At 32.9% G+C, this 22,268-nt stretch overlaps 3 protein-coding genes across 5 annotated transcripts; 2 read left to right on the forward strand and 1 right to left on the reverse strand.

Annotated features, from left to right (window-relative positions):
- Positions 1-6,711: 6,711 nt before the first annotated feature.
- LOC140872923 (uncharacterized) lies at positions 6,712-12,817 on the forward strand. 3 transcript variants are annotated; one of them, XM_073275852.1, is made up of 16 exons: positions 6,712-6,920; positions 8,062-8,157; positions 8,234-8,341; positions 8,529-8,564; positions 8,713-8,823; positions 8,967-9,050; positions 9,147-9,265; positions 9,784-9,885; positions 10,147-10,263; positions 10,340-10,402; positions 11,044-11,110; positions 11,673-11,726; positions 11,871-11,960; positions 12,100-12,126; positions 12,249-12,278; positions 12,499-12,817. In XM_073275852.1, the coding sequence occupies exons 2-16, from the start codon at positions 8,098-8,100 to the stop codon at positions 12,625-12,627; spliced, it is 1,197 nt and encodes a 398-aa protein (XP_073131953.1). In that variant the 5' UTR covers positions 6,712-6,920; positions 8,062-8,097; the 3' UTR covers positions 12,628-12,817. The 3 variants fall into 3 exon arrangements, with proteins under 3 accessions (XP_073131953.1, XP_073131952.1, XP_073131954.1); XM_073275851.1 differs by having other exon boundaries at positions 6,713-6,920; positions 10,337-10,402; positions 12,499-12,816; XM_073275853.1 differs by lacking the exon at positions 8,529-8,564 and having other exon boundaries at positions 6,713-6,920; positions 10,337-10,402.
- A 1,168-nt stretch (positions 12,818-13,985) lies between these two features.
- LOC140872921 (secretory carrier-associated membrane protein 2-like) lies at positions 13,986-18,534 on the forward strand. Its single transcript, XM_073275843.1, has 13 exons — positions 13,986-14,294; positions 14,600-14,665; positions 15,088-15,201; positions 15,290-15,352; positions 16,004-16,037; positions 16,165-16,287; positions 16,817-16,879; positions 16,958-17,051; positions 17,297-17,342; positions 17,427-17,494; positions 17,766-17,814; positions 17,960-18,025; positions 18,142-18,534. Exons 1-13 carry the CDS (start codon positions 14,238-14,240, stop codon positions 18,226-18,228), a joined length of 930 nt encoding a protein of 309 aa, XP_073131944.1. The 5' UTR covers positions 13,986-14,237; the 3' UTR covers positions 18,229-18,534.
- A 693-nt stretch (positions 18,535-19,227) lies between these two features.
- LOC140872925 (uncharacterized) lies at positions 19,228-19,981 on the reverse strand. The gene has a single exon (XM_073275855.1). It carries the CDS (start codon positions 19,846-19,848, stop codon positions 19,471-19,473), a length of 378 nt encoding a protein of 125 aa, XP_073131956.1. The 5' UTR covers positions 19,849-19,981; the 3' UTR covers positions 19,228-19,470.
- Positions 19,982-22,268: the final 2,287 nt, after the last annotated feature.

Below are 22,268 nucleotides of genomic sequence, written 5' to 3' on the forward strand. Positions count from 1 at the left end.
CAACCTAAATCTAAGATATTTTGTTTCACAAATCCTGATGTTTTTGATTCTCTAAGAATATCTCTAACATCTTTATAAGATCCAGAGTATTGGTCTCTGTTATATTTAAATTCTTCATCATCTCTTCCACCACTACCTTCTACATTCGTTCGTAGATTTAGTCGTAGTCTAGAATCATCTTCAGATTCTGATTCTGAAATATCCATATCTCTGTATTGTTCTGAGTCCTGATGTGAATGATATAATTCTTCTGTATTTACTCCTATTTGTTCAAAATCAGATGAGTCGGTTTCACTAAACATCTCCATACTTATGTTTGCCATAACTAAGAGGATTTCTATACCATAATTCAATTTTGAATGGTGGTTCTTCTTCCATTTTTCTTTTTTCTTTATCTATTGGAAGAACTTCCTTAAGATAGTTTAATATTTCATTACTATGTCTTTCTTGTTCAATTATTAATCTAGTCGTTGCTAAATCAATATATTCTTTGAAATTCTTCTCTAATTCTTGTATTGATAGATTGATCTTATTAATATTATTTTCTAAATCTCCTAGATCTTTTTTTAATTTTATTAAGGACGTCATTGCGATGAGGTTGACTCATTAACAATAGCTTGTTTAATTTTAAGAATATTTTGATTCATGGTTCCAATCTTATCAAGAATATCTTCATCATTTCTAGCAAATGATAATGATCTTCTTGGTATAGACTGTTTTGTGATTTGGAGGTCATCTGAACTCCATCTTTTATAGGGATTTATTTCTTCAATAAATGTTTTTCGAGGGTGTTCAATTCTTGTAATATTTTCAAATATTCTTTCAACAGAAATAGTTGGTTTTGTTGAAATTATTCCTGTTTGAGAATTATTACTTATTGCTAAACCGACAACATAGTTTATATTGATCGGATGGTTTCCTATTAACATAATATTATTTCTATAAAAGTAATAATCTAATGTTAAAACGTCATTTATGTTTTTATCAAAAAGAGATATATTGTATTGTGGATAAATACAAAATTTCATCTTTTTGTAACATAAATTTCCTTCAATTTTTCCAAGGATAGAATCCTCGAAATTACGTATTCTTTTGTCACGAACTGTTATTTCAATTGGTGTATCTATTCCTTCTCGGTAGTGAGCTGATATTATTATTTCAATTCCTCCGATATTATTAACATATTTCAGTTCAAATCGTTTTTTTTCACTGGCTTTTGCCATGATGATATTAATATCTTGAGTTGTTAATAACTTCAGAGTATTAGACCTTGATTCGTTATTTATTTTACAAGATCGTTCTTTTGTACGAATCGAATAATAAATTAAATTTTTTCTGAGATTAATAAAATTTGAAATCTTACTTAGTATTCTTGGTTGGTCTATTAGATTTGTTTTTGAATTAGAAAACTCTGTTTTCTGTATTTCAGCAAACTTACTTTGATTGAATATAATATTCAAATTATATTCTTGGTTTTTTTCAGATTCTTCAGATTCATCGACCAGGTTTTTTTGATTTGGAATTGTTACTTCTGTCATTTTAACAGATGATAGAACTTCTTAATTTTCTTAAGGCTATTAAAAGTTTTTTTGTTGAATTTATCTGTTCTAATAAATTCTGAAAATCTTCGAAACTATCAATTAAAGATTGACAATTTTTAAGATGTTTCAAATTATTTTCACAATTTTCTATATCAAAATTTATATTTTGAGAATATAAATTAAAGATATTCATTTTTGTATTTTCATACATTTTTCATTTAGTAAAAATTGTTACTTTTATTATTTTGTTTTTGTTGATCGAATTTCGATAACAAAGTTTGTTCTTATTCATAACATATTGTTATGTCTTCAATTTCATCGTTTTCAGAAATTTGAATTATCATTTTCCAGTTGCTTGAAAAATGTTCTTTTTTATGATTTTTGAAATAAAAGGTTTGGAGATCTTTTATTTTATTTCATAATTGATCTATTTGACGTAAATCTTTTAGTAAGATTATTTTATCAAATAAATTTTTAATCTCAATATCTAAAGTTAATCCAGGCATTAATAATCAGTTTTAAGCTTTGATACCAGGTTGCGGAATTTTCTTCAAATTCTTATGAATTTTCTTATTCATGGATTTACAGATCTGATTCATGGATTTACAAATCTGATTCATTTATAACAGATAAATGTTTTCATATTAGTTTGGTTCCATTCATGAATTATTAATACAAATTTTAGTTGATAAATTGATTCAAATATAGTTAAATCAGAAGTATTTAAACGATATTCACGAAATGTATCATATTCATGATCATCTTCTATTTCGAACCAGTTTTTTATTATTAATCTTCCATTTCTTATAAAGGATGATGACATGATTAATGTATTTTGACTATTTCTTTGAATTAAGGGCTGCATGAGGTTTAGGAAGGTTACTTTGTTTGAATGAATCTTGGTTTTGAGCAGAGGCCAAATCCTTGATTTCCCTTAACGATCACTTGATCAACTGGTACTTGCTCTATGGATCTCTAGGTTTACTCTTAACCATGAATATTCAATGATTGGTTTCCAACCTTATCCTCCTTACGCCCTGCTTGTTTAGTTATTACCCATAAGGCTTATTTTGTTTTTGATTTTATGTTTCTTAGTTTCTGATAGTTTTCATACGTCTTGTATGAACCAGATTGTAAGAAACTTTAAGAAGAGAGAGATACTCAAACTTCACTTCCCCTTTCACAGCACAAAACATATCCTTTTATAGGCGTGGAGAAACGCATTCATAATTAAAAATAAAAGAAAAGAGGGGGACCACCCGACACTACATAATAAAAACAGCTCATTTTACATCTGAGTGGATGTCTTTAACATGTGGTGTGGTCCACGATTTCATTTGTTTTTACATTGTGTCACTCTCTGAATCACTGGTGCATTCAGACCATTTCTTTATTGGTTTGTCTTCTTTGACAGCTGGTTTGTCCTCTTTGACGTCTAATTCTTCTGTCTGAATGGGTTGGCAATGTCCACATTTGTGAGTGGAAATCATTGTTCTTAGTCTTTGACATAACATTTGTTGAATTTCTTGGTTCATGTCAACTCTTGCTTCATAGATTGGAGCTTCGAATTGAGCTAACATGGCTTGTTCTTTCTTTTGGATTGTCTCCTTGTGTCCAGTGGTTAATAAAATTTTACTGGTTGCAAAATTTATTTTAACCTTTGAGTTTCCATCAATCTTTCCTGTCTTTGAGATCATATTAATCAATGTCTTTATTCTTATCTCAGAAAGTGTTGAGATATCCATTACTGGTTTCTCTTCATTTGATCATTCGAATAAGAACTTGTCTTTTTGTTTTCGACATTGAATATATACTATTGGTTGATAGAATTTGTTATCATCTCAATCTGGAAGGGTTGAGTGAATACTCAATGTTAATACTGGATCGTCCTTAAAGACTGCTTTCTTGAACTGGATGATACTATTTCTCAACTGATATGGAAATAGTTCTATTTTTTTATTATTGGGACTGACTTCCAATCCACTTAATAATCCATTTGAAAAGAATCTCGCGACTTCATGCGCTGGAGCACCTTGCAGTGTTCTTGCTCTTGATATGCTCTGTGTGTCACAATTTTGTAGCCAAGATTTTGCAGATGGTTTGGCTGTTCTCAAATATTTTAGTATTTCAAAGAATTCAGTCTTGAGTTTTTCTGAAAAATTTGTTTTTTCAAAAATTGGTTTTTGTGGTCGCAGATTGACCATCTTTCTTTCTTTCTTTTCAATGGCACTTTTAAACGTCCTTTCTTCTTTTTTATTTTTCTCGGTGCTGGCTGTGTCCACCGGTTCTTTTTTCTTTTCTTTTTCTTTGTCAGTGTTGGCTGTGACCACTGACTGTTTCTCTTTTATCTCCATTATTTTGTCAAATGGAGTTGCCATTTTGATTGGTGTTCTTGGTGAGGATGATGATGATGAAGTTATCATCTTTTCTTCTGTCCTTTGAATTTTTCTACTCAAATTCCTTTCTTTTAGTTGAAGAATTTGAATTTCTTCCTGCAATTCAATCAATTGTTCCTTTAATTGACTTAGTTGCTCCATCTTGATTATACTCTGCACAAGAAAACATATTTATATATATAATGGTTAGTAAAATAACTCTTTTCGTGAGTAATTCGGATAGTTTTATTATGCGTATCATTGCATTTATAAATTCTTTTGCAAGAATTGAATCAATCTTAAATTGATTATTTTACTCAAAGAGTAATTTATGTTTCTGAATATAAATCTCATTTCATTAATTTATATTCCCCATGCTTTCTGAGGCATGTTCGGATGACTGAAAATCATAAAATAATTCATGTTTCTGAATATAAATCTCATTTCATCAATTTATATTCTCCATGCTTTCTGAGGCATGTTCGGATGACTCAAAGTCATTTTTTGGATCACTTAGGATCTCCTTTGTTATTCCGTTACTACGGATAGTATAGTTTGGATGAAGTTCTCTGGTTAATGCGTCGGGTAATGAATTATCCGTTCCTTTGACATGTTGGATCTCGAACTGATAATGGTTCAATTCCAATTGCCATCTAATTAGCCTTGCTGCATTTCTCCCTGCATTTCTTGATATTTTCCATGTTTTGAAATATGTTAAATTCATATTATCTGTTCTTACTAAAAATGGTTTAGAAATAAGATAAATTTCATAAGTTCTAATTGTGAATATTAAAGCTAATAATTCTTTTTCATTCGAATGATAATTTAATTGTGCACCTTGAAAAGTTTCTGATGTATAGTTGCATAATTCTTCATTATTTCTAGTAGCTGTTTTAGTAAGTTCTTCTAAATTTCTTTCTCCAGTATAAGCTTTTAAACATGCTCCCCAGTATTCATCTGAAGCGTCTGTTTCAATTATTATTATATCTTTATTTGAAGGAAAATATAATTCAGAAAGATTACTAATTATTTTCTTTTTAATAGTGTCTATGTAATTAATATCTTTTTTCGACCATTTCCACTTATAGTCCTGTTTAAGTTTTACCTGAAGATGTTTTCTGATTTCTGCAAGTTTCTTAATGTAATTTCCAGAATAAGTTAATAATCCTAAAAATCTTCTTAATTGATCTTTATCCTTGATTTCACTAGGAAAATCATGAATTTTCTTAAGTATATGCGGTTGTAAACAATGTTTTTCATCTTCTATTTGTAATCCTAAATAATTTATTTTTGTTTTGAATAATTGTGCTTTCTTTTCAAAAAGTATAATTCCATCTTTATGACAAATATCTAAAACTGTCATGAGATCTTTATAATGTTGATCTAGTGTTTTTGAATAAATTAATATGTCATCTATATAAACACAACAAAAATTTATATATGATTTAAAAGATTCATTCATATATCTTTGAAAGATACCTGGTGCTTGTTTAAGTCCGAAATGTAATACAGTCCATTGATACTGTCCTTTTGGACAACTGAATGCTGTAAGTAATTGTGTTTGTGGTTCTAGTTGAATTTGCCAGAATCCTGATTTACAATCTAAACTGAAAAAATATTTCATTTCTCCTACATAAGATAGTAAATCATTCTTATTTGGGATATAATATCCATCCATAATTGTTGTTTTATTCATCTTTCGATAATCAATTACCATTCTTTTCTTATCAGTATCTTTTTCTTACTGACATAAAAGACTGGTGAAGAGTGTGGACTTTTACTAGGGATGATTATCTTAAGTTTTAATAATTCTTGAACTTCTTTTTCAAATATTTTTACATCATCCATGTTACATCTTCTTGGTGCTTCACGGATTGTGATATTAGGGTCTTTGAGTTTTATTGAAGCAATGAATTGTTTTCTTTTCTTAATTTTGTCCTGAGGATTTTCAGAACATATATCATGAAATTTCCTCATGATTTCTTTTTCAGGATTAATAGTTAAAATATTTTCTATTTTTAGTTCTATTGGATTTGTATTTTGTTTATGAAAATTCTTTGTAAATCCTTCATTTTCTACGCGAAATGCTGTTCGTATTTTGGGAATGTAAATCATTGATGATCCTTTGTTTAAAGTTATGTGATCTTAAAATTGTGTAAAGGGAAGATATTCTCTTAAAAAGTTATTTCCTATTATAATGTCCATTCCTGATTCTATTTGATATATAATGGGTATTACAAATTTTGTTTCTTTTATTTCTATTTTTAATTTTTCTGCTACTGTATTAAGCATGATTATTGATCCATCTCCTATTCGAACTTTTAATCCTTTATCATATTTCTTCCAATAATGATTTGGAAGTATATGCTTGCTTCCTAAACACATACTTGCTCCTGTATCAACATAATCATGTATATGATATGGTTTATGTTCTTTGATTTTAATTTGAATTTTTATATATATGCTATTTGGATTAGTTTTATTTTTATTATCCATTCTCTCATTTTTTTTTTAAGAGATAAGGGTAAAATTGGTATTTAAAAACAAAAATTTCTCTCTCCAGGGAGTTGAAAGTAAGTTTTATTTATGTAGGGATTTATAAATAAGTTATAAAGTAGTTTAGGGAGTGATTGACAATTAACCCATATATTAATGATGGGTAATTAATTGTGTGTTTTTTTTTTTTTTTTTTCTCAATAAAATTAAATTAATAATTGCGTATTTCCGGAAAAATTTATTGAACAGTGCGTACTAGAAGACAAATGCGCCTCTTGACCATTTTTATGCAAACTCTTTCTTTCTTTCTTCCGCAGTAGACGCTTTCACTTCCTACAATCTCTCTTTTCTCTCAATTCCTCCTACCTTTTTTCGCACAGAGTCCCGCACTTGTATGTGTGTTTTCTGTAGTAGGAGAGGTGGAACCGCTGCCGGAGATCCCTGGAGCTTGATTTCTGCTCGAATTCTGATCGCGTTTGCCGCGGTTTGATCGAATCTGTGTTTCGATGTATGCGTTTTGTTTTGCGACTTGCTTGATACTTTTTTTTTTGCATTTGATGACCCTTTTTCTTTCTTCTTTTTGATGTTTTTTTCTTTTTCTTTTTGGTGTTTCAGAGTAAGCCGTGTTTTGAAGTTTTTCTTGTATTCCGTTCTCGGTGGATGGATTGTTTTTTTTTTGTCCTTCGTTCAAGGCTTCTGTGATCATTTGTTATTTGTTTTTCGCTGTTGGATTAAATGGTTTTGGTGTTTACTTAATTTAAAGATTGTAAAATGTTTTTGGTTGTTTTTGGGAAGCAAAAATATTTTTTTGCTCTTGATATTTTTTTTTCATCTTTATTTCCTTCTGCTGGTAAAACTTTAGCTGTTTAATCATATAAAAAATCACAGAAGAAAATTAATGGTAATTTCTGACTTGGAGCTTAATAGCGTGGAAAAGAAGCGTTTTTTTTTTTAAATTTTACTTCTACTTGTCTGTTTTCTATGGTGATACTGGCAAAGCTTGTCGTTTGTTAATAATATTTTGTCAAAGAAATTGAAAATCCGGTTCTAGGCGGGATGTTCGGTATTATTACACCAATTCAAATTTTTGTTTGATCTGAAAACTTACATCTTGGACGAAATGACAACTAGATGCCGTAGGAAAAAAAATCTGCATGCATTTTTAAAGCTTTCATTTTTCACCATTTGTTACTCTCTAAAAGGCCTGGAATGACGAAGTTACTTGCCAATTCATTGGCTTGAAATTTCTACGTGGACTCTGTGTAACAATTTATAAACACACTTATATATTTTACCTCCTTCAGTCCACATGGACTATTATGCATACAAGGCGATGGCACATACCGAGCACCTATTCAACTTCAATTCACTCTTAAGGTTTGAATGGCACTTAAGTGCTTTGTTTGGGTTATAGGACAGAGAATGTGACCAGATATTGGAATTGGACTCACTTTAACTCTTCAATGAATCATTCACGTTTGTAACGCCTTTCTTTTGAGTCTCTTTTGTAATTATTGTTATTAAATATTTTTTGTGTGAAATATAGCTGTAAAAATTTATCATGCATAATCGTATTTGAGCACGTGTTATTTAGATGTAAGTCACATGTTTATTGATGATACGACTTGATATAAATGCTTTAATTGCAGATTGTGATGCGAAAGTATCAAAATCCATAGTTGCCTATGAAGGCATCCAAATCATCCAGATGGCTGTTGAAGAAACAGCATTTCTTATTTGACCGGGTATGTTTCCTAAAACTCTTCTAATTATTTAAGTAGGGGTAACGTCTCTCGTGATTATTTGTGAATGGCATTGCAGGGAGCATGTGGAGCAAAGATGGCTCAGCTGCCATTTATGGCAGTTGTGTGCATATTAACACTGTTCATCATATATAGGACCACTAATTATCAGTATCAACAGGCAGAGGTATGTTAACTGATAATCTTATTAAGAAATTGGTTGCTTTGATATGAATGTGGATTGACATGTGAAATGCTATCAATAGGACATTTGTTATAGATGAAAGTTCTTAGAATATCCTAAGTTTTTTTGTTCAACAAAGTTGACTTGACAAATGACGACAACCTAATTATGTTCTTCTAACTTTTGTTAGATGGAGTCAAATTTGCACAATTTTTACGCATCAAAGGTGATTATCTTACTGAGGTCTCTCTTTTTTTAAACCACTTTTTAACCCTTTCTATCAAATTCAGTTTACGTAGTGGCATGGGTAGTTAATTATTTTGAAAGGTCTTCGACTCATTGCAACTGCCAATATCACTGATGCATCATTCCAGGACTCAGGTTCAGCTATTTCAGGTTTGAACAGTCTGCCTCGAGGCATTGTCGAAGACAGATCAGACCTGGAATTAAAGCCACTATGGACGACAAGCAGTTCCAAGTCAAAGGTAATGACCAAATTTTGATGGAATGGCTTTAATTTTTCACTTCGTGTGACTTTTCCCAAGAAACCCCTGCGGTTTGATGAATTATATATGATGGATCTGAAATTAATTATCAACTCCACCTACGGATTCTTCTGAATCTTCAGGTCAATCGCCGGAGTTCTAAAAATTTGCTGGCAATGCCTGTTGGGATTAAACAGAAGGAGAATGTTGATACCATCGTTCAAAAGGTGCAACAGCCTATTATTATTTAGAAGCAATAATTATTTCAATGCTATATTACTATATTAGATGTCTTCATTCATTACTTAATTTTTTGAATTCAGTTTCTTTCAGAAAATTTTACAATTATTTTGTTCCACTATGATGGTAACTTGGATGGATGGTGGGACCTGGAGTGGAGTAGTGAAGCCATACATATCGTTGCCCATAACCAAACAAAATGGTAATATATACGTGTGTGGGTGTGTTTAGTTGCCTATTTTCTTGTCTCTTTACTGAGCAAATTGAACATTTTTTGTTCGTGAAATGTGACTAAACCATCTATCAGTTAAGGAATTCTATCTGCATACCACAAAGATGGCAAATTGTATTAAGTATTTAAGTTTATCTTTGTTGCTGGAGAGCGTGGTTTGGTCTAGGTGAGGATTTCTCCGGGTAAACATCCCATTTTTTTTTTTCGGTTATGAGGTTTTTTTTTGTTTTTTTTTGTTTTTGCACTGGTATAATTAAGCAACCGCCTATTTCTAGCCTATGCATTTGACCCCTTCACGTGTTTTAGATTATAATGTGTTACGTCTCCCGCTGGTTGCTACGGATGGACTATGGAGGATTGTATTCACCTTTTGATTTTGATGTACACAGATTTCATCTCATATTTTTATACAGATAAAGAAAAGGAAAGTGTTTTCCTCTCCTTACATGATGTGGCATTCCATCAACCATTTCTTTTACCAATTTCAGGTGGTTTGCAAAACGTTTTCTACATCCTTCTGTTGTTTCTGTCTACGATTACTTATTCCTCTGGGATGAAGATTTAGGGGTGGACAATTTCCATCCTGGAAGGTAAATTTGCAAGCTGTATGACCTTCAATTTATGCTCATCAATTTTTTACTCTTATCCCAAGAAAATTGTTTTAACGCCAACAAATCTCAGTGGAGCACTCCATCTCAATTTTGATAAACCTTTTCTTCGTACTCAATAAAAGTATCCTGTCACAATTTATTATTCTGAAACTTTTGTTTACCTCTTTGTGGTCTTAGCTTTTGTTTTGCTCTGTCCTAGTGGAATCCTTTTTCAGTAGATTAGTATTTATTTTTTGTCAGATATCTGGAAATTGTAAAATCAGAAGGGCTTGAGATATCCCAACCAGCCTTGGACCCAAATTCTACTGGTATACATCACAGGATCACAGTAAGAAATAGAATGCATACATTTCACAGGTGAGTCACGTGTGGACTTTGCATGATTCGAATTCTTAGTTCCATATGAGTATGTTCGTTCTGATTTGAGCAGAAGAGTCTATGATGTAAGAGGCAGTATCAACTGTTCAGAAGAAAGCGAGGGTCCACCATGCACTGGGTAAGTTACCAGCACTTTGTCCATGGATTCTGATAAGTTGTTTTTTCAAGAAACATGTTTCATTGTTTCATTGTCTCAGGTCTCATTTTTATTTTTTGACCTTTGAGCCATCTTACACTTGCTACATACAAATATTGACTTGTATCCGGTTTCTACCTTACTCTTTATATTTTGAGCATTTTCGTATTGGTGTTTACCTCGCTCCTTACAAAGCATAAGTTTTTTTGACACGAATGCTTGATGAACTTGAGGTTGCATTTGGTTTAAAACTTTTCCATAACCTTTTCCTTTTGAGGATTTATGCCATTTCATCCAAGTGATGGTGGCTTTTTCATAACATTTTGACATGCTCTGAAGGTAAAATGTAAAACTTTGTTTGGACAAATACTTTAAAATGTTTTTAGTGTTTATAAGTGAAAAAAAGCTAAAGTATGTGATTGGACAAGAATTTTGTAAAAAGTTTATGAATTTTTTTTAAAACAATTGTTCTCCCAAGTATCATTTTTAAAGAACAGTTGAGAGGTATTTTTTTTTATTTTTTAGAGTTAAAATAAAGATTCAACCGGAGCAATTTGCAATTCAAACAAGTTATGAGATCTTGTTGTTCCCCATTTTTAGCGAAGCACGTTGCTAAATTTCAGGTTTGTGGAAGGAATGGCTCCCGTGTTTTCAAGATTGGCTTGGCATTGTGCATGGCATTTGATACAGGTAATTCTGCGGTTTTTATAAGAAATCCTTTCATGCTGTGGGTTTCAAATGTAAAACTTGTGGGCTTGAACATGCAAAATCTATTGTAATTTTCTCGAAACTCATGTAGAGTTTGAGAATGTCTCAATCTCAGATTTATAAGAGATTTTGCTTTTGTCTGTCGTTGATATTAGTTGGGTCATGCTTAGACTTTTGTTGTTAATGGATCACTTGTCCGCCTATTGTAATTAATAGGTTTCCCGTAATTAATATAATAATGTTTCTTATAAAAAAAGTAACTGAGGGCCACAAGAGAAAAAGACAAGTAGAGATCTTTTGGATACAGCCTATATATGAGTATGGAGATTGTTTATTATTTACAGCGATGAAACCTTCCGACAGTGTCATGGCATTGGCTTTGGCAATTGCTTTTCTACCATTAAACTTGTGCTGACGAGCTTTAAGACCTTAGGTGTATGGTATTTGATTGAATTTATGGTCACTCTAGTTTATATTTGGCATCCTAATCTACAATTCCTCGATTCTTTTGTACCATTTCTTACGGAGTATTTTGTTTTGTCAGAATGATCTTGTCCATGGATGGGGAATGGACATGAAACTCGGGTATTGCGCACAGGTAAAAGTACTTTATAAGGACTGGTTGGTTGGGTTTTTGTCATGCTATTTACTAGCCAGACAACTAGAATTTTGTTTTATTCACCCTCAACGGTTTTACTCCTTGATAGAGTTTAACGGCGATCTTTGTGTTGGGAACTTCTAGGGTGATCGCACAAGAAACGTGGGAATAGTTGATAGTGAATATGTAGTTCATCAAAGCATACAAACATTGGGTGGTCAACCTGCAGCGAAGGTGATAAGCTCGTACATGATCTGTTGCCTAATCTTGTCTTATCTCACACGGAGTGCTTACGCGCCTACTAATCCTTGAAAATCTTCGTTATACTTGTAATCATAACAATTGACTTTTGCAATTCTTGATATCCATTCAGGTTTCAAATCCCGAAGAGAGCTCAAAGGTATAGTTTCCACCGCATCCACCATCTATTGTAATTTATAATCTCATATCCTTTGACAGTTCACTTCACCAACACAAATTTCACTGCTTTCTGTCCTGCTTTTTTTTCCCTCCTTTGTCTAGAGGCGGCATGGGATCGACATGAGATTAGAGGTGAGGCATTTGAGGAAATTTAATGATTTTAAATCTTCTTCTAGTTTTTGTTGTATATCATCAGCCATAATCATTATATATACGTCATATAACTATTTAAGCAGCTTACTTGTATAAATTGTGTACAGATTTGTGGAAGATAATACTGTCAAAGCATGTAAGCTAACAATTATTTTAGCTTTATTATTATTGAAGTTGAACATTGAATTGCAATGTGCAGATTCGGAGGCAATCGACTATAGAACTTCAAAAATTTAAGGAGAGATGGGAGGAAGCTGTCAGGGAAGACGAAAACTGGGTCGACCCGTTTCCTTCGTCCCCGAGACGCATGCATAAACACAATAAATAACCAAATGTTTAGCTTAGAGTTGCACCTTTCCTAGGGGTTTGCTTGTAAAACCCATTAAATTTTTATTTTTACAAGGCCGCTTGGCAAAGGTAAAATTTATATATACACATTTTCTATAAATTTTACGACGATAAACGTTAGTTACTTGTGCAATAGGTTCCATTCATAAAATTTTGTTAGAAGAAACCGAACTCTTGATAGTTGATTAGTTCATCTGCTCCGGACACTTTGAAATCACATTTTTACTCTCTATTAAAATATTATGGGAACTTTTGTGCGAAATTCTGAGTTAAAAATAAATATAAACGTGAACCGAAATTATTAAAATCTTCCCTGAAATCCAGTCCAACCAAATGCCACAAGGCGCACAATGTGAAAAGGTTACCATCTGTTTTCTTCTGGAAGCCTTAGCCTACTCTGTTGGAAGTTTCCCAACGTACGACTAATAACAAGACAAGCTAGAGAATTGTTTAAACTAGTATTCGTGTCGTGTTTATCCAATCCGTTTTTTTTTTGAAAAACCAAAAATAAAGGTAAAGAATAATTTTAAAAAGTATTTGTTGTATATAAATAAATTAATTTTATAAAAGTGGCATTTTCGTTAATTAATAGTTATCATTGGACAAAATTAAATAGTATTTTGGTTTTAAATATATATTAAAATATAAAAATAAAATAATTTATCATACCAACATACTAATACCTCAACTTTAATAAAATAAAAAAATTGAAAAAATTATGAAAGTCAAGGTGACATTTGACCCATCATAATAGTGATAATTTGTATTGCATATTTAAGAAGGCTTTTCAAAGCCTATATTGTGACTTCCCAATTTCGACTAATATATTTTTTCTATTGCATAATTTTAGAAATACTCTATGTGAAAACTCACCCTCGTCATATCTACAAATTATCATTTTGTCCAAATTTTTTCGTATGGTATCAAATATAAACTTCACGTACTTGAACTTGCGTCGAATTTGATACCTTATTATAACATCTCATTAACCTTAAAACTCGCATATCCATTTACTTATGAATATAAACAAATCTCCTGGTTTCCAAAAGAGACCCACAAGATCAATGATTTTGAAGAAATAATAAGTTGTTTGCATAAATTCTCACGAGACTGAAGACAATATATATAGATATGCATTTTCAATCCAACTCAACTTATGCAATAATATCATTTTTCATATAAAAAACATTACTTTTTTATTGCATGTATAAATCATGTCGCTCATCTCGCAAATACACGTTTACACGTGACATTATCTCTTATCTTAAATTCATTTCGTTTCAATTTCATATTCAACTAATAAAAAGGTGATGGTAAAATATCACGAGAGAAAATAGTTGCAAAATAAAAAACCATAAACAAACAACGAGAATTACAAAACAAGAGAGGGAATTCAAGAAAAGTCCGCTGGAAAAGTCGTTAAATTTCACAGCACGTCGCCCGCTGTCTCTCGATAATCTATTTTCAACATCCGAATCCGTAGTTGTCATCAAATTCTTCTCCCTCAAGCTTCCACGCTAAGTTTGTTGCATCTCTATTTAGCCGGCGTTGTTCGGGCGGATTATAGTGAAGCGAAAATTGACCAAGAATATGGCCGGCCGTTATGATCCCAACCCGTTTGATGAAGAAGAAGTTAATCCCTTTTCTGTGAGTCCCTATACCATTATTCGTGTGTGGATGTTGTATATTTTTGGTGGGAACAAAAATACTTTTTTGTTCTTTTAATTGCGACCAAAACTGAGTTGATCATGCTAGTCCAAGTGAAGAATTTGTAGTTACCAAAGAGTTCTTCAGTAAAAGAACTGAGGGTTTTGGGTTTCTTGAGAATCGATTTTATTGCTTTGAGTATTAACTTTGTTTGGAGTCCAGTGAAGTCAATCCATTGGATTTAAGCTGTTGGTTTAATTGCATAGGCATTTTTATGGAACCTGAATGTTTTTTTATGAATACAGGATGGAGGGGCTAGAGGTAAAGCAGGGGGGCAATCAAGGTTTGGTGGAGGTTCATTTTATAAAACAGTGAGTTCTTCTTTATTTTGCTTACGTGCTCATAAATGCTTTCGTGTTTACCTTGATGATGTATTCCCACTTTACACTCGTGCATATGACTATGAGTTCAATATGCGTTTGCACCGGCGAATTCAAGATTTGAGTCGGGGGGCCAAATGGATTTTAGGGAGATTCTATGATGGCGGATAAATCTCTTTTTTTTTTGTTGTTGGGGGATTGCCACGGCTGGGTCTCCTAGTTTCTATACATAGCTTCAAGTTCAATGTGCCATTAAATCAGTTTGACGCTGTTTTGTTTCTCGAGATTATCTTTTATTCAAGCCTTATGCTTACTTGTTTCTGTTGTCAGTGTCACCTTTATAACTTAATGCATGTGCAGTTTGCATAGCATTTTTGCAGTCTTCTCACAGTAATGATGTTCTATATTTTCAGACTGCTGGGAGCGTCCCTCCTGTCACAAACTCAAGGCTTTCACCCCTTCCTCCAGAACCTGCTGATTTCTACAATCCTACAGCTCCATTTGAAATTCCTCTTGATAGTGCTTCGGTAGTTTTCATTGCAATGCTAAAGTTGTCTTGTTTGTTTCTTAAATTGGTTTGATCAGTCTTTTGATAAAGGAAAATCTCAATTGCAGGATTTGAAAATGAAAGAGAGAGAGCTACAGGCGAAGGAAGCTGAGTTGAAAAGGAGGGAACAGGTACCAACAATGCTTACTCTTGAACCAAGTGCATGATTTTCTGTGAATCTACTCCGAACTCTCTGATATACAGTGAATTTATCAGTTACTTCTGTATTACAGCTCTTGTTATCTTTAATGACATACACAAATCAGCAATACTCCTTTTTAATGTTCATCCCCTGTGCATACCCACGCACGCACACTGCACACATATAATTGAAATTCAAGTTAAACTATGCCATCAATTGGGTGTCGTAGACGATAAAACCTATTAGGATCATGAATAAAGTGACTTTTCCATGAAAAAGAAATTGTAAGCTATAAAAAATATAGTGGCATTTCTATCGTTAAATAAAGTGACTCGCCAAGAAACCAAATTTGAGCCCCTAGAGGCTCGTCCGTAATATATAGTATCTTATACGATAACAATAACTTGCATTGTCCATATGCCCTGTTTTTGGTACCGTGTTATCATCTTGTTCCTAATTTGTCAATTCACGGTGTTGCGGTTGGGACGATGGGAATGGGTTCTTCGGGGATGCAGTGTAGAGTTTGTTCAGTATATTACATAGCCTCCTCCTCCTCCACCACCACACCCACACCCTCCTTCGAAACCAATCTGAATCCAACCCTCTTTAATGTGTGTTATTAACTTATTGATGCTTGCAGGAAATTAGGCGAAGAGAAGAGGCTGCTGCACGAGGTACTTTGTTCTATTCTTAATGAATTGTTTTCTCAGTTTTTAGAAAGTATGCATTCACTGTCTAGTTATTCCTAGAGGCTTTTTTAAAGTCGAGAGAATTATTATCCTATTTTTGTTTTCTTTGCAGCTGGTATTGTGCTTGAGGATAAAAATTGGCCTCCATTTTTTCCCATTATACATCATGACATTGCAAATGAAATACCAATTCATTTGCAGAAACTGCAATACGTTGCATTTACAACCTTGTTAGGTATGTAAAACTGGCTGTTATTGTTATGGAAGTTATGTGATTTTTCTGTTACCCAGGCTATTTACTATTTGAATCCTGCAGTATCAGTGTCTGCTTTTTATCATTTCTAGACATTTCTGCCTGAGTTAAACCCGTGGTTAGTTATTTATTGGGACCTTTTGAATTGAGACCAACGATCTTCCAATTTAGATCCAACTGGAGTTGGCAGATCATTTTTATATACTGGCGAAGACCATATTAATTGCTGAGTTAGAAAGCTATTCATGCGTGAAGCATTGATTATAACTTCATTTTTTGGGGGTGGCCAGCTGTTCAAGCTCTTGGCACAATTTAATGCGTTCTCTATTATCATAAACAGTTAATTTTGCACATTATACTACATGGAGATTTAGGAATTGTAGTCTCTAGTATGCGAAATGATACATGATACTCGATGTTAGAGCTGCAACACTGTACTGGCCTGCCTTTGATGGCTTGATGGAGATTATCCAAGTATGCTACTAATTTTGCATGTACCGATGATTATCAGGACTCACATTTACCCTTTTCTGGAATCTCATTGCCGTGACTGCCGCGTGGATTAAATTGGGAGGTTGGTATTCTGTATGTATCATTTGTTATCATTGCTGATAAGTGGTTTTGACCTTACATTCATAATCCTGTCCTCCAGATCCAAAGATTTGGTTTCTTGCTGTTATCTACTTCATATCTGGGGTTCCAGGAGCCTATGTGTTATGGTATCGCCCACTTTACCGTGCTTTTAGGTAAGTGCTTCTATCTTTTTGCAAGACCAAATGTATTGTTGCATTTATACTTGTGCATAATTTCTTATGGACCACTTGATATTCAGAAGGTTGTAGCAGGTTAACTTTCAGAAAAAATATTTTGTAATTAATCTACGTGGAAGGCTGATATTTTATTTAATGGGGTGCTCAAAATTGTAATTAGTTACATAGATCAGCTGTTGTCTATCTTCAGATAATTTAACTCAAATTAATCTATATTGCAGGACTGAAAGTGCCATGAAGTTTAGCTGGTTTTTCTTGTTTTACTTGGTAAGTTTTCTAAACAAATGGTCATCAATACATATACATATATGCAATTCAATCACTCCCAATTTGTATCTCATGCCTCTACAGCTTCACATTGGCTTCTGTATATTTGCCGCGGTTGCGCCTCCTGTAGTTTTCAAAGGCAAATCACTGGCGTGAGTCTTCTTTTCAACTTTGTCACACCTAATTGGTTTCTTCATTTATGCCAGATATTCTTTATTCACTTAGCTTACATTATGTCATGCCAATCATTATGTTTCATATTTCTTAGAGTTTCTGCACTTTTGGCTCGTTTAATCTTGTTCTTCAATAGTTTCGGCTCTTGTTAAGTATTTCTCTCGGCTACATCTAAGGCCATTTGCCAATAGCAATTATCGGTTTTTCGTTATTTGTCTTTTGATCTGATTATAGATGGTGGTTTTACAGAGGCATCCTGCCAGCCGTAGATATCATAGGCAAACATGCCATAGTCGGGGTAAGTCATATATATATATATGTACCTCCTCATGACCTTATATTTGGTGGCATGTTATTGTCAAGAAACTAATCCTGCTAATCATCTGCTTTCCCGTCGAGTAACCAAATTTGGAGGTACACTAAAATTGTGCATTGCTTCCCAGGTTTTCTACTTTATTGGGTTCGGACTGTTCTGCCTCGAGTCGCTTCTTAGCCTCTGGGTTATTCAGGTCTGACTATTTTTTCTCCACACAATATATTTTCTAACACAAATCCAATCCATACACCAAGAAATTCTGCCTATGTGTGGTTTTTATGTTGACGGTTGGTTCTCGTGTACGTGCAGCAAGTATACATGTACTTCAGAGGCAGCGGCAAAGCAGCAGAGATGAAGCGCGAGGCTGCTAGGGGAGCTTTGAGAGCAGCCATCTAACTTCTGAATTAGTGGCCCCCATACGGTATTGTACGTGGGATGAGGTACAGGTGTTTGTTCATTATTTTGTAATAGTTTCATTCAGGTTTACTTGTTTTGTGAGATAGATGATTTGAGGGAAGGCCTAGAAACATGATAGAATTTGTATACCTTTGGAGCCATATTGGGCTAGCTGTTATGTAATATATCGTTGTTATCATGTCACGTTTCGTTACGATATATAATTTGTTGAGGGGTGGCTATGCTAATGCTATACCGGGTGATTTTCACTTGATGTAGCATCTATCATTCATGGGAATGAGGCCATACATTTGTGTGGATCTCATGGCCAATGCATAGTCAAGAGCATAGGACACCCCAATTTGTTTCTTATTTAACGTTACTCAATTGGCCATCATTAAATCACAATTGAAGAATATCATGGGTAGCCAAGATAAAAAGGAGATGGAGGAATAATTTTTTTTCCACAGGAGTTTTATGTATCGATAATATGGTTTATTTTCATGTCATAAATTACATTCATCTTGTATGTGTTTCAAATCCATGACTATTATCATTATACATACATCAATTAACAAATAAACAGATTTTAAATTCACCGTTATAAATTCATCCAAGCAACCAAATAGATCAGTAAAGTGAAAGTCATCAGTTTGGATCAATAGATTTGTCAAGTTCTTGTGACTTTTGGATGAACGATAATGGATTTCAAATCCAGTTGCGCAACTTCAATAGTAACAAGACGAATTTCAAAGACGCCCAAGGAAGATGTCATTTGAAACATATTCATCAAATCATTTTTCAAATAAAACCCTCCTCGAAATCAAATTCATCGATCCAAACGCAATCATATTTATCTATGTAGTGATATATCGATTTGGATGATCACATCATTGTCCCAAGTTAGGCCAACTTTTATGATGCACAAGTGTAATATAACCATGCCGCCACCTTAAACCTCAAAATTTGCAAAACACAATTAAGCCGCACATGCAATAATAAATTAATAATCTTCAAGTCAATCCATTAGCACATAAAAAATTATAATATCAATGCTGCTACATAGTATATAAAACTTCATTCAGAAAAACACTCACAAAGCAAACATTGTTACCGTGGAATCACATTTCACATACCATATATTATATATATATATATATGTATTTATTATACGTAGAAACGAGGAGTGCATACGATACACAAAGACACAGCACTCCATTAATTGCTCAGCTAGCTAGGGAGCTAGCAATAAGCAACACATTTATCCTTGCAATCGATAGTGCATCCGCCGCCGCCTCCTCCGCCGCCGTACCCCTTCCCGGCGTGGCTGTAGGAGGTGAAACACTTGGCCGGGCACGTCAACTTCTTCTTGTAACACGGCCCTTTGTCTTTACACACGACAGTCGGCCTTATGACGCCGCCTTTTGCGTACCCTCCCTTGGGTCCTCCGTACCCGCCACCGAAGCCTCCGCCGGCAAAACCTGGCGGTAAACCCGGTATGTTGAAGCCTCCGCCGGCAAAACCTGGGAAGCCCCCCATCCCGTTGTCATCGTTGGGGCGGATGGCGAAGGAGATGGTGGCTGAAACGAGCAAGAAAAGTATCAGAAATGCGAGTTTCATGATGTTTGGATTTGTTTGTGCAAAGAAAGAGAGGGAGAGAAATGAGTATATGAATGAGAAATGAATGAAGGTTGGAAAGATGGCATTTATTAGTATGGGTGTGACGAAGAAGTGGATGGGAGTTGCAAGTAGCGATAGTGGTAGGTTAGGAAATGCACTCATTATTGCATTCTCACACCAAAGTCTTCACTTCTTTGGACCTATCAGTCATATACATACATACTGCACTTTTGGTGGTTTGATATATATATACTATACGTTTTTAGATAGTGTTTGAAAGTTTTTTCTTAACAAAATTTTATAAAATTTCAAAATTTTGTTAAGAAAAATCTGAGAAGTAGTGCTTTCTAAAAGCTCTCCCAAGCATTACTTTAGTCTCGATTATATAGATTTTACTTTTACGAATATCTGATCCAGTTTTAGGTGTAATATTTTGTGAAGGAAGAACTGAATTTTTTTGTCTTGTTATTTGCTTTTTTTTCACTTTTTATCCTGTTATCGGTGGATTTTTATTTTCGATACTGTAACTTGCATTTTTTTTTTCTATTTTTGATCATGCTACGTACGGTGAATTTTCATTTTTAGTACTGTAACTTGTATGTTGTTTTCATTTGTAGTCTTTTAAATCGTAGTTATTTTCATTTTAAATTTTTTTATCGGTTATTCAAAGATCGAAAACGAAAGAAAATACAGTTTAAAGGATAAAAAATGAAAACAATATACAAGTTATGAGAGTACTACAATTTGTCATATTATTTGCATTTTTTTTTCACTTTTGATCATGTTATCGGTGGATTTTTATTTTCAGTATTGTAACTTGCATGTTTTTTTTTCATTTTTGATCATGCTACGTAGGTGAATTCTCATTTTTAGTACTGTAAATTGTATGTTGTTTTCATTTGTAGTCCTTTAAATTGTAGTAATTTTCATTTTAAATTTTTTTTATCGGTCATTCAAAGATCGAAAACGAAAGAAAACACAATTTAGAGGATAAAAAATGAAAATAATATACAAGTTATGAGACTACATATGAAAATTCACCATGACATGACTAAAAATGAAAAAAAAAAATGCAAGTTACATGACTGAAAATACATATTCATTATTAATATGACCAAAAGTGAAAAAAAATACAAATAACAAGATTAAAAATGTTGTCATCCCTTTTTTTAATGAATCAAATAAGAAGAAATAGAAATTTGTTAAGCAAACTTTATTTTTCCTATAATTTCTCGTGGAGAAAACAAAAAAAAAACATATATATTTGAGAAAATGGTTAATTTTAAATGTATTTCAGTTGGATTCAATGTGATGACATAAATTATAATTGTTTGTTAAGAGTTAGCAACACGCTTGTAGATTGTGATAGCATGCATCTAAATCATAACATTACGGAAAATTAGAAGAAAAACTCGATTTCGAATCACAGTTTGTTATTCTACATTAGGGCCTTTACAAATTACAATACTCCAAAACAATCGTGAATACATATAGATTTCATGTAAGAAAACATGATATAAATGTTAGCTAGGTGATTATATGGATTATTTTATGCTACATCTTGAGTACTTCTCCCCTCATGATGTGATCAAATATCAACAATTGGATCATCAAGACATATATCAATTTTCATAAAAATATATGGGTCCCACGTGATCTAATGATATTGAAATAAAAGGAGAAATACTCCCGGTGTAGCATAGATTAACCCGTGATATATTTACATAGCTAGCTTGCCTTTTTGGACGTGTACATTAATGTATGGGTAACCTTAACATGAAGATATTTATTTGGGGACCATTTTCCAAATTTCTTACAATATTGATTTGAAAACTACACCAATATTCTTTGTGAACTTTGAATACACTGATAATTTTTTTATAAAAAAAATATATTTTTTTACAAAATAAATAAATAAATAACTAAAGACATTTGTGTGTAACGTAAGAAGTTTATATTTATTCTTACCAGTGATGAGATTCAAAAAGAAAATCATACATCCTATATACATATAAGAATAAATGTGGATTTGTTGTTACTTACACCCGAATATTCATATGAACATATGAGTTTAAAAAAAAAAAAAGCATCGATGAGTCTCATATTGTTTGTCTTGAATTCAGGTGGTCAAAACATCTTGTATAAAAATACATCAAAAGTAATATTTTCGGTGTAGCATAGAATGAAGTATCAACGTGAATTGTTTTATACACACTTGAGACAATATTACAACGTAGATTAAACTCAATTCGAACGTAAACAATAATTAATCCAGGAAATCATCCAGAAAAAAAGTCATCCTATATATTCTATAAGAGAAGCTAGCTAGACCATTGAAAGCGGGGGACCGACCATGCATATTTAATGGAATACACACGACTAAAAGGATAATTGAATGCATGCATATGCCATCATATATA

This window comes from Henckelia pumila, unplaced genomic scaffold (assembly GCF_033568475.1).
Source record: "Henckelia pumila isolate YLH828 unplaced genomic scaffold, ASM3356847v2 CTG_494:::fragment_2:::debris, whole genome shotgun sequence".
Lineage (NCBI taxonomy): Eukaryota > Viridiplantae > Streptophyta > Magnoliopsida > Lamiales > Gesneriaceae > Henckelia > Henckelia pumila.

Bases quoted from the DNA above. Each gene is read 5' to 3' on its own strand.
- LOC140872923 (XM_073275851.1), top strand. From the start codon at position 8,098: ATGAAGGCATCCAAATCATCCAGATGGCTGTTGAAGAAACAGCATTTC. The intron at 8,824-8,966 runs GTAATGACCAAA...CTGAATCTTCAG, and splicing joins CAAGCAGTTCCAAGTCAAAG to GTCAATCGCCGGAGTTCTAA. The intron at 10,264-10,336 runs GTGAGTCACGTG...TGATTTGAGCAG, and splicing joins AGAATGCATACATTTCACAG to AAGAGTCTATGATGTAAGAG.
- LOC140872921 (XM_073275843.1), top strand. From the start codon at position 14,238: ATGGCCGGCCGTTATGATCCCAACCCGTTTGATGAAGAAGAAGTTAAT. The intron at 15,202-15,289 runs GTAGTTTTCATT...TCTCAATTGCAG, and splicing joins TTCCTCTTGATAGTGCTTCG to GATTTGAAAATGAAAGAGAG. The intron at 16,038-16,164 runs GTACTTTGTTCT...TTTTCTTTGCAG, and splicing joins AGAAGAGGCTGCTGCACGAG to CTGGTATTGTGCTTGAGGAT.
- LOC140872925 (XM_073275855.1), bottom strand. From the start codon at position 19,848: ATGAAACTCGCATTTCTGATACTTTTCTTGCTCGTTTCAGCCACCATC.